At 41.5% G+C, this 10,422-nt stretch overlaps 2 protein-coding genes across 2 annotated transcripts; both read left to right on the forward strand.

The window, feature by feature from the left end:
- Positions 1–1,602: 1,602 nt before the first annotated feature.
- Positions 1,603–6,557, forward strand: LOC107391150 (cytosolic sulfotransferase 3). The gene is made up of 8 exons (XM_015968266.3): positions 1,603–1,824; positions 2,189–2,324; positions 2,409–2,537; positions 5,305–5,405; positions 5,573–5,699; positions 5,824–5,921; positions 5,998–6,172; positions 6,250–6,557. Exons 1-8 carry the CDS (start codon positions 1,804–1,806, stop codon positions 6,360–6,362), a joined length of 900 nt encoding a protein of 299 aa, XP_015823752.1. The 5' UTR covers positions 1,603–1,803; the 3' UTR covers positions 6,363–6,557.
- Positions 6,558–7,571: 1,014 nt separating this feature from the next.
- On the forward strand, positions 7,572–10,198 carry LOC129164781 (cytosolic sulfotransferase 1-like). The gene is made up of 5 exons (XM_070544595.1): positions 7,572–8,111; positions 9,236–9,369; positions 9,429–9,454; positions 9,829–10,003; positions 10,086–10,198. The coding sequence occupies exons 1-5, from the start codon at positions 7,840–7,842 to the stop codon at positions 10,196–10,198; spliced, it is 720 nt and encodes a 239-aa protein (XP_070400696.1). The 5' UTR covers positions 7,572–7,839.
- Positions 10,199–10,422: the final 224 nt, after the last annotated feature.

The raw sequence follows: 10,422 nt of genomic DNA on the forward strand, positions 1-10,422 counted from the left end.
AAGAGGCTGGAGCTACAGCTGGAGGGGATGGGGATGACCGAATGCCTACAAACAGAAAACACATAATTGAGACGCAGACAAAGGACACATGAGGGCGCTATGAGACACAAAAATGAATCTAGAGAGGATGGAGACACATCAGGAGACACATAAAGGAGGGGGCAGACGCAGACCATGACAATAGGTGAAAAATGACCCTTTCTGGACGTTACCTTCTTGTTGAAAATGATACGTGACGTGTTTCCAGGATACCGGACGGGAAATAGACAAACTCTGCTCCTTTCTGGGTATTTCTCCTTCAGCTGATGTTAAGGACAAGGTTGTGAGTGGAGTCCAGTTTGATAACATGAAAAAGAACAAGATGGCCAACTACTCCACAATCCCAGTTATGGATTTTAAGATTTCTCCCTTCATGAGAAAAGGTTTGTACGACTTTATTATGCAGGAGGAGAAACAATCAGCAGCAGAAGTGTTGAACTGGTGGTTTGTGTTTCTGCAGGGAAGGTTGGTGACTGGAAGAACCACTTCACCGTGGCTCAGAACCAGGTGTTTGATGAAGACCACAGGAAGAAGATGAAGGATCCCACGCTGCAGTTCCGAAATGAAATTTGAACACACAGAAATAATTGTGTTTGACTGACTGAACCTTAGAAATCTAATAAAGAGTTTTGTTGCCTGTGAAGTGGAAGCAGAGCTGTGGAGGTGGTTGTGTCTCATTTAACCCAGCGCAAATCTAAACATGCAACTGAGAGGGGATTTATCAGAAGAAAACGTTTGAGTTTAAAATCAAAATCCAAGAATGGAACTGAACAAAAATCATCACTTCTTCTGTTTGATTATAAAGTTTTGATTTGATATTTTCTATCTGCAATAAAACTAAGAAGAACTGTGTTGAAATGTTTCAGACATTGACTATGAAACTAAAAATGGCAGGCTAATAATTAAAATTCAATTTTGACATGAATGAGTAAAATAATAAATGAGACATTTTGCCATATAGCTAGAAATGCTCTACCGATACATTTTTTGTCATAAAATGTAAAATTTGAATTACTTGTGAATTGTACAATCCTAGAAAAACCCAATCCAAGGTCCCATTTTTAATCATTTTGGATTATAATCTATCCATCAAACTGCCCTCTCCCTTCTCTTGCTCATTTCTCATATTTGCCTTTATCATGTGTTCTCAGCTCAAAGGGACTGAATAGGAAGGGAAGCAAGAGCTAGGCTGCCTAGTGTAATGGACGACATGTTCTGCTCTGTTTGTGTGCAGAACATGTTCTGTTAAAAGTCTGGTTCTGGTCTGGTTGGAAAATGTTTCAGGGCCGGACCTGTTGTCCATGAACTCTGCACAATCTGACAAAACAGTTGGGGTTGGGCTGGCCTAAGTCTGCCCAGCTGTGTAACACGATCAGCACATCTGGAATGTGTCTGGATTCTGGTCCTGTTGGGGGAAAATCGTCTGAAAGGAGGAAGTATAACCTTTATGCAAATAAAGAAGTGTGTCTTTGATCTTTATGCAATGTGTGTGTGTGTGTGTGTGTGTGTGTGTGTGTGTGTGTGTTCGTGTGTGCGTCAATACAAGCAGGACAGGACAAGTTTGAGGAGGGTGGAGTCGAGCTCTGCAAGTAACTTATCAGTGGCGGTGAGCTTTCCCCTCTGTTGTTGGTGCTGAGCTGCTGGGTAGATTGTAGTTACTCGAGTGAACCCATTGGAGTGTTACGTAATCTGAAAAGAGGAGGAAACATCTCCATTAACGGGAGTAAAACTGGAAGAACAGCTGAAACAGACGCCTACAGCAAAATGTCACTGGAAACAGAGAAGGTATGTGAATGCTTTTGTTTGTTTGTATATATTTAATTATTTTCAAAGTACACTACGGGCTCTTTCCTCTTCTCACAAGTTTAGGGAGCTGTTTAAAATGCACAGCAGAGATACATGCAAATGCTTTCAACAGCTCCAGCCTCCTTTATCCCCGTCTGGGTCAGACTCTCGTTCAAGCTGCAGAAGCTTCTTTATTTACTTGTATGAAACTTCTTCTTGCCTTCTTTCAAACCCAATCCGACACAAATCTCCACACATCACAACCCCACGTCTCTCCTTTCTCTCCACTGAAAATGCTGCTCTTGTAGATTTTGAGTTTTTTCCATGCTTTCATTACAACCCCCCCCCCCCCCCCCCAAAATAGATGAAAGAATCTCGGCCAGAACTGTTTGATTTCCATGGAGTCCCAATGATTCACTATTTTACGGACAACTGGGAAAACATCCAAAACTTTGAGGCCAGACCAGACGACATTCTTATTGCAACATACCCCAAAGCAGGTCGGTCTCCACACACGCTTCACCATAATTTATGAAAAATAAAAATGTAAAGAGTTAAAAGCTTTTGTATCTGGCTCCTTTTAGGAACCACATGGGTCTCCTACATCCTTGATCTGCTGTACTTCAGTCAGACATTTGCCGACCGCCAGGCGTCCATCCCCATCTATAACAGAGTGCCGTTTTTAGAATTCGAAGTCCCGGGAATAGGCTCAGGTTTGGATGTTAATTTAATCTTCACCTTCTGTGAGTTCTCTTTGACGTACAGTGCAGGTGAAATGTCTACACACTGGTGGATAAATGGGCGGGTTCTGTGATGTCTGTAGAAATGTTGGAAAACAACTTAAATCAAATAGGAATTCTGTCGTTTTGTGGATCTAAATCTGTTCACATTTTTTCTCGTAAAACTGGATTCATGTTTGAACCCGATGACTCCCGTGATGATGTTCCGTTTTTTTTTAGCTCGGATGAATGCTTTTGGTTTTTCTGCCAAGAAGTTTGTTTGCTTCATCTTTCTAAGAAGAGCCCAAAGATTTAGTGTTAAAGTAGAAATGTGATTTGAGCTTTAATCTCCTCCAACCCCTAGCTTAAAGCTGCTCCAACTTTTCACACATTTATTAATCCTTTACACGTATGACACGTCTCACCTTTATGTTAATATTGTTTTATTTGATGCACTCCACTTTGATCAGCACCAATCCAGCAACTGCTGCATTTTAATAACTAGTATTAAAGGTGAATACACCAATATTTGCACAAAAATAATTTTGGTTTTAAACTCTCAGTGACACAATTTGCAGGGGGGATTCAGCATTTAATTTTTCTTGAAAAACGTTTCCTTCTGCCCCCTTTATTTTGGTCCAAGATCGTTGCTGGGCTGGCCCTATTAAACACGTTCTACACCCCTGCTTAGTAGACTTAATGAAGTATTTTTAAGCCAGTATAAAAACGACTGAAATACAAATTTACATATTTGGCATTATTGACCAATATCTTTGATTTAATTAAGAACATCAAGATGCATTACGGTGAACATTATAATAAAGTAAAATTTTCTAGTGCAGAGAGGAGACAACCCATAGAAGCACTGATTTGATCTCATTTCTGAGAAAAATGGAACAGATCAGATGCATCTAATGAATAAAATTACTAACATAAACTCAGGAATCTGTTTCTTTGCTTCATTGTTCTGGTGCTGAAAATATCACTAATGCGGATCAAAGGACATACACAGATGAATGCACCTTATTATTTATTAGTTGGGAATTAGTGGGTCTGGTTTACATCAATGCATTATTTTAAATCTGAAATCGATATGGATTGATCAGAAGTTGCTGTGTGTATTGTTTATTTGAAAACTATTTACAGAGCAGCCTCAGAATTGAGATTAAATATTTTTGATCACAATAGTAAAGGAACTATTACAGAACGAGTTTTTCAATACAATCAGAACATTATTATTTAAGTGCATGAATTATGGCATCTGAACTCATGCAGTAGGAACTAGGAAATATGAAATACTAGAACCATTTAATTTTATTTTGATTAAACTGATTTTTTTCCAAACGTTGTTGGCATTTTTCCCACACACAGTTAAACAAAACAATGTTGATTGAGGAGTGTGTGTGTGAGAGAGAGTTAAAATAATAATAATAAAAAAATAAAAAAAACGAACCCGACCGGAGTGGAGGCAGTGACCGACGCATGCACTAGCCGTTTTCAGCTCTGTCTTGTCAAATGCACCACGTACGTTACGAGAAAAGTAACTTTAAATATTCAACCGAAAAAGAGGCGAGCTGAAGCAAACCTAGGGAATACTGAAGAAACGTGAGCAACAGTGAAGCAAGCACAGAGATCCGTTTCTGTGTGTGTGTGTGTGTGTGTGTGTGTGTGTGTGTGTGTGTGTGTGTGTGTGTGTGTGTGTGTGTGTGTGTGTGTGTGTGTGTATGGGCCAGACTGAGCTCCTGGCTGCAGAGCTTTGTGTGTAGGGAGGGGCGGGCGCTCTATGTGACTGGCCAGTCACAGAGCGTGAAGACAGTCAATTACCCAATGAGGATTTTCCTTCAGCACGATTACAGATATTTACGAGTTTTACTCGTTTCATGCTCGTATTCGTCAAAAATGCTTTATCCGTACCGGATATTAGTCTGAAATGAGTATCCGGCTCATCCCTAGCTGTAACCACCCTGCCTTGCCTCCTCCTCCTCCTTGCTGCCTGCCGGCTGTGATCACAAGCAACAACAGAGTAGTTCTCGCTGCTTCTTTGGGAAACGGCGCAAAAAAAAAATCAATAAAACTTGGGATCTTGTAGACGTGGCGCTGGGATTTCAGCCGTGCTACGCCTATGTAAGGGAAACACTGAGGCCCTTTGATATGGGCTGTTAGGTCCCTGTATGACCGGTGTCAGAGCTTGGGCAGCATTGCCGGCAGTAAGTCTGCCTCGTTTTCTGTGAGAGTTGGACTCGGCCAAGGCTGCCCCTTGTCACCGATTCAGGCACCTAAAAATCCAGACAGGATTTCTAGGCGCAGCCAAGTTGTTGATGGGATCTGTTTTGGTGGCCCACGGACTGAGTTTCTGCTTTATGCAGATGATGTGGCCCTGGATTGGTGCTGCATCTGCAGTGATGCCTGGTGAGGTTTTCCAGGCACATCCCCAGGACACGCTGGCGGGACCATGTCACTCAGTTGGCCAGGGAACGCTTTGGGATTTCCCTGTAGTGTTTGGCCCAAGTAGCTGGGGAGAGAGATGTCTGGGCCTCTAGGCTGCTGCCCCCTTGACCCAACTCCGGATAAGCTGTTGAAAATGGATGGATGGATTATTCTTTAGATTTTCTGGCATTTCATTTCAAAGTGGTCATTTTGTGTGGTTCCTATGTGAACTGCTGACTTTTAAACCAACTCTACTGAGTGCATTTTGTCTTAAACCTATTTTGGACGTGATGTTTTAAGGGTTTTCTTTATTCAATCGTGTTATTATCCACAGGAAAGGACCTGGCCGACCACCTTCCCACCACTCCTCGACTCATCAAAACTCATTATCCTGTTCAGTTTGTGCCAAAGTCCTTTTGGGAGCAGAACTGCAGGGTAAATACGTTTTGCTGCTGTTTGCATTCACACACAAAGAAGCTGCAACATCTGACTATTAAGATATTTTCTATATCTGCTCAGTTAAAGATCATTTATGCTGCACACTGCTCTTCAGGATATATACGGCTTTTTAATGCATGTTTGTCTCTGGTTCTCCTCTGCAGGTGGTCTATGTAGCCCGCAATGCAAAGGACAACATGGTATCCTATTATCACTTTGACAAAATGAACATGATCCAACCAGAGGCTGGAGAATGGAGCAGCTTCTTCCAGAGGTTCATGGATGGGAAAAGTAGGTTCAAATGAGATCACTTACATTAATGTGAATAAGACAAAACGATAATCAGGACAAAAATAAATAATCTGCAGTTAGAACATGATTCTCTATTTGTTGTTTAAATGTTTCTGTGTCTCAGTGGGTTTTGGCTCCTGGTACGATCATGTAAACGGCTGGTGGAAGAAGAAACAGACTTATTCAAATATCCACTACATGTACTTTGAAGATTTGGCCGAGGTAACTGGTTGTTTTCAGCTCCTCGTCCTCACTGGGACTTCCCCCTGGTTGAAAATGATGCGTGACGTCTTTCCAGGATACCGGACGGGAAATAGACAAACTCTGCTCCTTTCTGGGTATTTCTCCTTCAGCTGATGTGAAGGACAAGGTTGTGAGTGGGGTCCAGTTTGATAACATGAAAAAGAACAAGATGGCCAACTACTCCACAATCCCGGTTATGGATTTTAAGATTTCTCCCTTCATGAGAAAAGGTTTGTAAGACTTTATTATGCAGGAGGAGAAACAATCAGCAGCAGAAGGGTTGAACTGGTGGTTTGTGTTTCTGCAGGGAAGGTTGGAGACTGGAAGAACCACTTCACCGTGGCTCAGAACCAGGTGTTTGATGAAGACTACAGGAAGAAGATGAAGGATCCCACGCTGCAGTTCCGAAATGAAATTTGAACACACAAAAGTAACGGTTTGGGATTGACTGAACCTTGAATATAAACAAATAAAGGAAATCATTTTGACTACTAGACTGCAAAGTGGAAGCAGACCTGTGGAGTTTGTTTTGTCTCATTTCAGATGTCTGAGTGGTGATTTATAGAATTAATGTTCTATGTGACATTTTATATCTGCAATAAAAGATAAAATCTTTTTTTGTCATTAAACATTTCCTCTGATAAAAAAATCAACACTAAATTAACTCTAAAAAGGAAAAGCAAACCGATTTAACGTTAATGTCCTTTGAGCACAAAAGTGCACTAGGGTCGTACAAGGGTTAAATACTGAGAGACCCATTTCCGGTCTCTCTTCCTGCTGCGGTTCAGTGCACCACGATGCTTTTGTCGGTCAGGAGGTTACGCAACAAACTGCTTGCTTTGGTTTGGAAAATCCCCACGTGACCACATTCAACACAGTAAGCCAACTTTTGACCCTTTACTGAATGTTTATAGATTATAGATGAATCAGGAAGTGGATTAAGCGATTTGTCAGTTCTAATTTTTAAAGAGTTAAAATTAGATTTAGAAAACAGATTTCTAAATCCCAGTTTTGTTCATTTAAATGAGCTGTAGCAGATCAGATTGTGGTAGCAATAATTTTTATTTAAAAGATCCAGTTTGAGGTCTCTTTTAATAAGAAAGTAAACAATATAATTCAGGTTTCTCCATCTGTAAGAAAAAAAATCCCTCTGAGGAGGATTTGTGCTTCTCCTTTTTACCAGATTCACACTTTTAATGACAGAAGTGTTAAACCCTGGTTTAGCTTTATTTGATACCTGCACCTAGAAGTTAAATCCCCACTATTCCCACAGGCTCGTCACAGATGGATCTGCCACCTCGACCGACGCTGTACGACCTTCAGGGTGTCTCCATGGTCAGATGCTTCACTAATAACTGGGAGAACACACAGCACTTTGAGGCGAGACCTGAGGACATCCTTGTAGCTGCTTACGCCAAAGCTGCAGGTCATGTTTACAAAAATGCATTTTCAGTGTCACAATGTGTTTTTCCCTTCTTTAATCTAAATCTATTCATCTTAGGAACCATGTGGGCTTCCTACATCCTGGATCTCCTGTTCTTTGGGGGCACGCACCCGGACCGTCAGAATTCCATTCCTCTTCATGAGAGAGTTCCCTTCCTAGAGATCAGCAGACCATCTCCACCCACAGGTTTATAAAACTGTCCACACCATAAGAAAAATAATGAAAAAAGGGTCAATAATTTCATTTACAATTAATTATATGAATGAATACAAAGGTAATGTCAGATAATAATTTTGTGAAAACAGGCCCAAATAATTGAGAATTGACTTAAGTTTAGTATTTTTATTACATTTTCATAATATGCTTAAGATGGATTAATTTTTTCATGTCTCTTAACAACATAACAGAATACAGCTATATGTTTTTCTCACATTAGTCTTAAAACTTCAGCCAATGACACGGCTTGGTCTGAAACCAACAACTGGACCATCTGGTTGTCTCACAGGACCGCAGCACTTAAACGTTTACCCGAGTCCTCCATTCATTACCCATGTGTGTGTTCAGCATCAGAACTCTGCTAGTGTGAGAGGCTCTCGGCCCAATAACAGAGGAGCAGCCGGCTGCTACCACTTCAGCTTTAGGACAAACTACCAGAGTCCCAAAAAACTTAAAATTAAAACTCACCTCCCAGTCCAGTTTGTACCAAAGTCTGTCTGGGAGCAGCGCAGCTGAATAAAACCTCTCTGGCCTCTCACACATGAACACAAACAACAAACCCAACCTATGAATGTCATGCTGGGTGGCAATTTCTTGACCTACAACATGCAGAATCACTTCAAAGAAACAGGCAAGTGTGTAAAAAGGCTTATTTTTAAATGAGGAGCTAAAGGAGAGATGGGAACCGAAGATGCTCAGTACTGAGAAGAAGCAGGATTCTAGGGAGGAGGTTCTGAGGAGGGAGACAGAAGAGTGAATACCCGGTGGAATCATGGAGATTTTATCTTGAGGCTGAGCTCACAGTTTCTTGGTAGCGGTGGAATGTACAGGGAGGGTTTTGGTCAGGTCCGGATGAGCAGAGGACATCCAGAAGGTGAGAGAACTGATTTATCCAGAGATGTAGGAGCGGAGGTTGATGAGGGCAGGTGAGCGGCTGAGAGCAGGCGGCCAGGGAAGGAGGCAGTGTGGTCTGGAATGCAGGAGTCCGGGTTGGTTCTGGAGATGGTGGAATGTGGAGAGAAACCTGAAGGAGAGCAGGGAAGGACATTCAGGGATTTCAGGCGGCAGGTTAACTGGAACGAGATACAGATACAGGTACAGGTACAGATACAGATACAGATACAGGTACAGGTACAGATACAGATACAGGTACAGGTACAGATACAGATACAGATACAGATACAGGTACAGGTACAGGTACAGATACAGATACAGGTACAGGTACAGATACAGGTACAGGTACAGATACAGATACAGATACGGATACGGATACGGATACAGATACAGATACAGATACAGGTACAGGTACAGGTACAGATACAGGTACAGATACAGATACAGATACAGGTACAGATACAGATACAGATACAGATACGGATACGGATACGGATACGGATACGGATACGGACACGAGACAGGTTAGAGGCTAGAGCTACCCAAACAGAGTAATCATTCGGTGTGGTGAAGTATCACACTGCTCCTTAAATCCCCTGGGCCTTGATGATGGGATCAGCTGCAGCTGGTAGCTCTCAGACACGCCCACCTGTGAACAATGCTCAGAGGGAAAACAGGACTACAGGCAGGGAGCTCACCCCGGACCGTGACAATGAATCACTGATTTAATTTTTGTATTTGTGAAGATTGTTTATGTGGCTCGGAACGCTAAAGACAGCGTCGTGTCCTATTATCACTTTGGTTCACATGAACCAACTCCAACCAGAACAGAAGGACTGGAGCATGCTCCTGCATGGAGGGAAGATGTGAACAGTTCCACTGTAAAATAAACACAGCAACGTCCAGTTTTAAGAACCCGTGTTCTGTTCTAGTGGTGTTTGGATCCTGGTACAAGCACGTAAACGACTGGTGGGAGAAGAAGTAGACGTATCCAGAACTTCGCTACATGTTCTATGAGGATTTGATTGAGGTGCAGAGCTCATCCACCCCCTGATAGATTGTGGCGTGATGATTCTAGATTAAAAACATATGAATGAATGAAAATACTTTAATCTGGATTAAATTTAGGATGAACGTCAGAAAGGAAGGAGCTAATTTTAAAGAAGATTTGTAAATCCAAACACCACCATTTCAAACACCAGAAATATATTCAAACTTAAAGGTTTTAAGAGGTTTCAAGCAGAATGAGGCTCAGCTGTTGATGCACACCAGTTATCATACATGTTTAACTCAATTAGTCCTTCAGTTAATCATTGTCTTTAATGTTGGTAGGACTGTGGACGAGAAATAGACCGGCTTTGCTCCTTCCTCAACTTGTGTGCTTCAGCTAAGCAAAAGGATAAAATAAGAACTGATGTGAAGTTTGACAACATGAAACAAAACAAAATGGCCAACCAGTCCGCCATCAGAACAATGAACCACGAGATTTCTCCCTTTCTGAGAAAAGGTCAGTATCTTTTTTTAAAAGAAAACTATTCTCATGTACCAAAGTCTACATAATAACTATTAACTCAATGCCATCATTTCAGCCAAAGTAGGAGATTGGAAGAACCACTTCACAGTTTCTCAGAATGAACAGTTTGATGAAGATTACAAGACGAAAATGAAGAATCTTGCACTGAGATTTTGTGCTGAAATTTAGAGATGATTGCAGTCGATGGCATGAATAAATAGTGTTGCTTCAAATCTGCACTTAAACACTTTACAGCAGGCTGGTCAATGTATGCACAGGGTAGCTTTCAGCAGCAGGATCTCAACCTATACTGACACGACCAAAGGATTCAACCAGGCAGCAGAAGTGAGAATTTAACCCTAGAAATAATCAAGGTGATAGTAAAGTACTGTCTAAAGTCCACCTGATTGAAT

Source organism: Nothobranchius furzeri, chromosome 15, assembly GCF_043380555.1.
Source record: "Nothobranchius furzeri strain GRZ-AD chromosome 15, NfurGRZ-RIMD1, whole genome shotgun sequence".
Classification (NCBI taxonomy): Eukaryota; Metazoa; Chordata; class Actinopteri; order Cyprinodontiformes; family Nothobranchiidae; genus Nothobranchius; species Nothobranchius furzeri.

Excerpts from the sequence above, each read along its gene's own strand:
- LOC107391150 (XM_015968266.3), top strand. The coding sequence starts at position 1,804 with ATGTCACTGGAAACAGAGAAG. Across the intron at positions 5,922-5,997 it reads ACTTTGAAGATTTGGCCGAG|GATACCGGACGGGAAATAGA; the intron begins GTAACTGGTTGT and ends ACGTCTTTCCAG. Across the intron at positions 6,173-6,249 it reads TTCTCCCTTCATGAGAAAAG|GGAAGGTTGGAGACTGGAAG; the intron begins GTTTGTAAGACT and ends GTGTTTCTGCAG.
- LOC129164781 (XM_070544595.1), top strand. The coding sequence starts at position 7,840 with ATGACACGGCTTGGTCTGAAACCAACAACTGGACCATCTGGTTGTCTC. Across the intron at positions 9,455-9,828 it reads TTGGATCCTGGTACAAGCAC|GACTGTGGACGAGAAATAGA; the intron begins GTAAACGACTGG and ends TAATGTTGGTAG. Across the intron at positions 10,004-10,085 it reads TTCTCCCTTTCTGAGAAAAG|CCAAAGTAGGAGATTGGAAG; the intron begins GTCAGTATCTTT and ends CCATCATTTCAG.